Here is an 870-nt window from a genome sequence, read left to right as displayed (position 1 = left end):
TTATTTACTCTATTGTCTTCGTCATTACTCTTGTCCAGCAAGAAGAGTAAGTGAGGTATGTTTCATGTGCAACTGGTAGGACAGGGATGGAATATACATGTTGTTACTGCTTTCCTTTAATGGAACGGAGGGTGAGCTACCTGGATAAGGTATTTAGGAATGATTATCGTATTAGAAGTGTGGAGAAGGAGTGAATTCTCCAAGGCGCCTTTAGTTTGGAAGCAGATAAATCATATAACATGGACAAACTGAAATCTTGTTGGAGGTTAAATACAGATTTGATGCCCTTCCATCTTTATGCGGAACGTGGTTAGTAAGAAACGGAAGACAGAAAGTTTTTGGAAGTAATAGAGAGGCAGAAAAGCAGATGAACAAGAGAAAAAGCAGACTGTTGTGAAATATACGAGCAGGTATCTGCATAGCAATCGGAATTCAGAACAAATTACAAACTGACTGGCTATATCATTGAAGACATTCTTTCAGGAGCTGGGCCACTCATCGTGAAAAAACATACAAACACCCCACAACACTCACACACACAACAACTACCACAACACACACACACACATAGAAACAGGCAGTGTGTTAGTAGCATGCTGAGCACCACAGGCAGATTTAATGACCCATACATCAAACCTGTGTCCACCTCCAGAGTGGATGGACCTGCCAACTACTCATCCACTCTACCTGCTGGTGCAAACACCAAGTTGGGAGACAAAACTCTGGAGACGCAGGGGGAAGAACAAAGAGTGTGTGTGTCAGTGAAATATAAAAAAAATAAATGTGTGTATATGAGCCAATGGGCACACATAGGTCCTACTATGTGCATATATGCAAAATCATCCATGTATCTGTGTGTCTGTATCTCTA

General features: G+C 41.3%; 1 protein-coding gene across 8 annotated transcripts in view; it reads right to left on the bottom strand.

Annotated features, from left to right (window-relative positions):
- Positions 1-870, bottom strand: part of atp8a1 (ATPase phospholipid transporting 8A1) — a 104,703-nt gene that overhangs the window by 5,084 nt on the left and 98,749 nt on the right. For 2 of the 8 annotated variants that reach the window (XR_004796963.1, XM_035668697.1), the window contains exon 37: positions 688-722. The exons of the other annotated variants lie outside the window; for them this stretch is intronic. Coding sequence is in view for 1 of the 2 variants with exons in the window: in XM_035668697.1 (XP_035524590.1) it covers positions 688-722 (35 nt within the window). In the remaining variant the exon portion in view is untranslated. The remainder of the gene's footprint in view (positions 1-687; positions 723-870) is intronic. 8 annotated transcript variants of the gene reach the window in all.

This window comes from Morone saxatilis, unplaced genomic scaffold (assembly GCF_004916995.1).
Source record: "Morone saxatilis isolate NCDOM2014 unplaced genomic scaffold, NCSU_SB_2.0 Contig22, whole genome shotgun sequence".
Taxonomy (NCBI): Eukaryota; Metazoa; Chordata; class Actinopteri; family Moronidae; genus Morone; species Morone saxatilis.
Note: the sequence above shows the minus strand (reverse complement) of the source record. Positions and strands in the feature narration are given on the sequence as shown.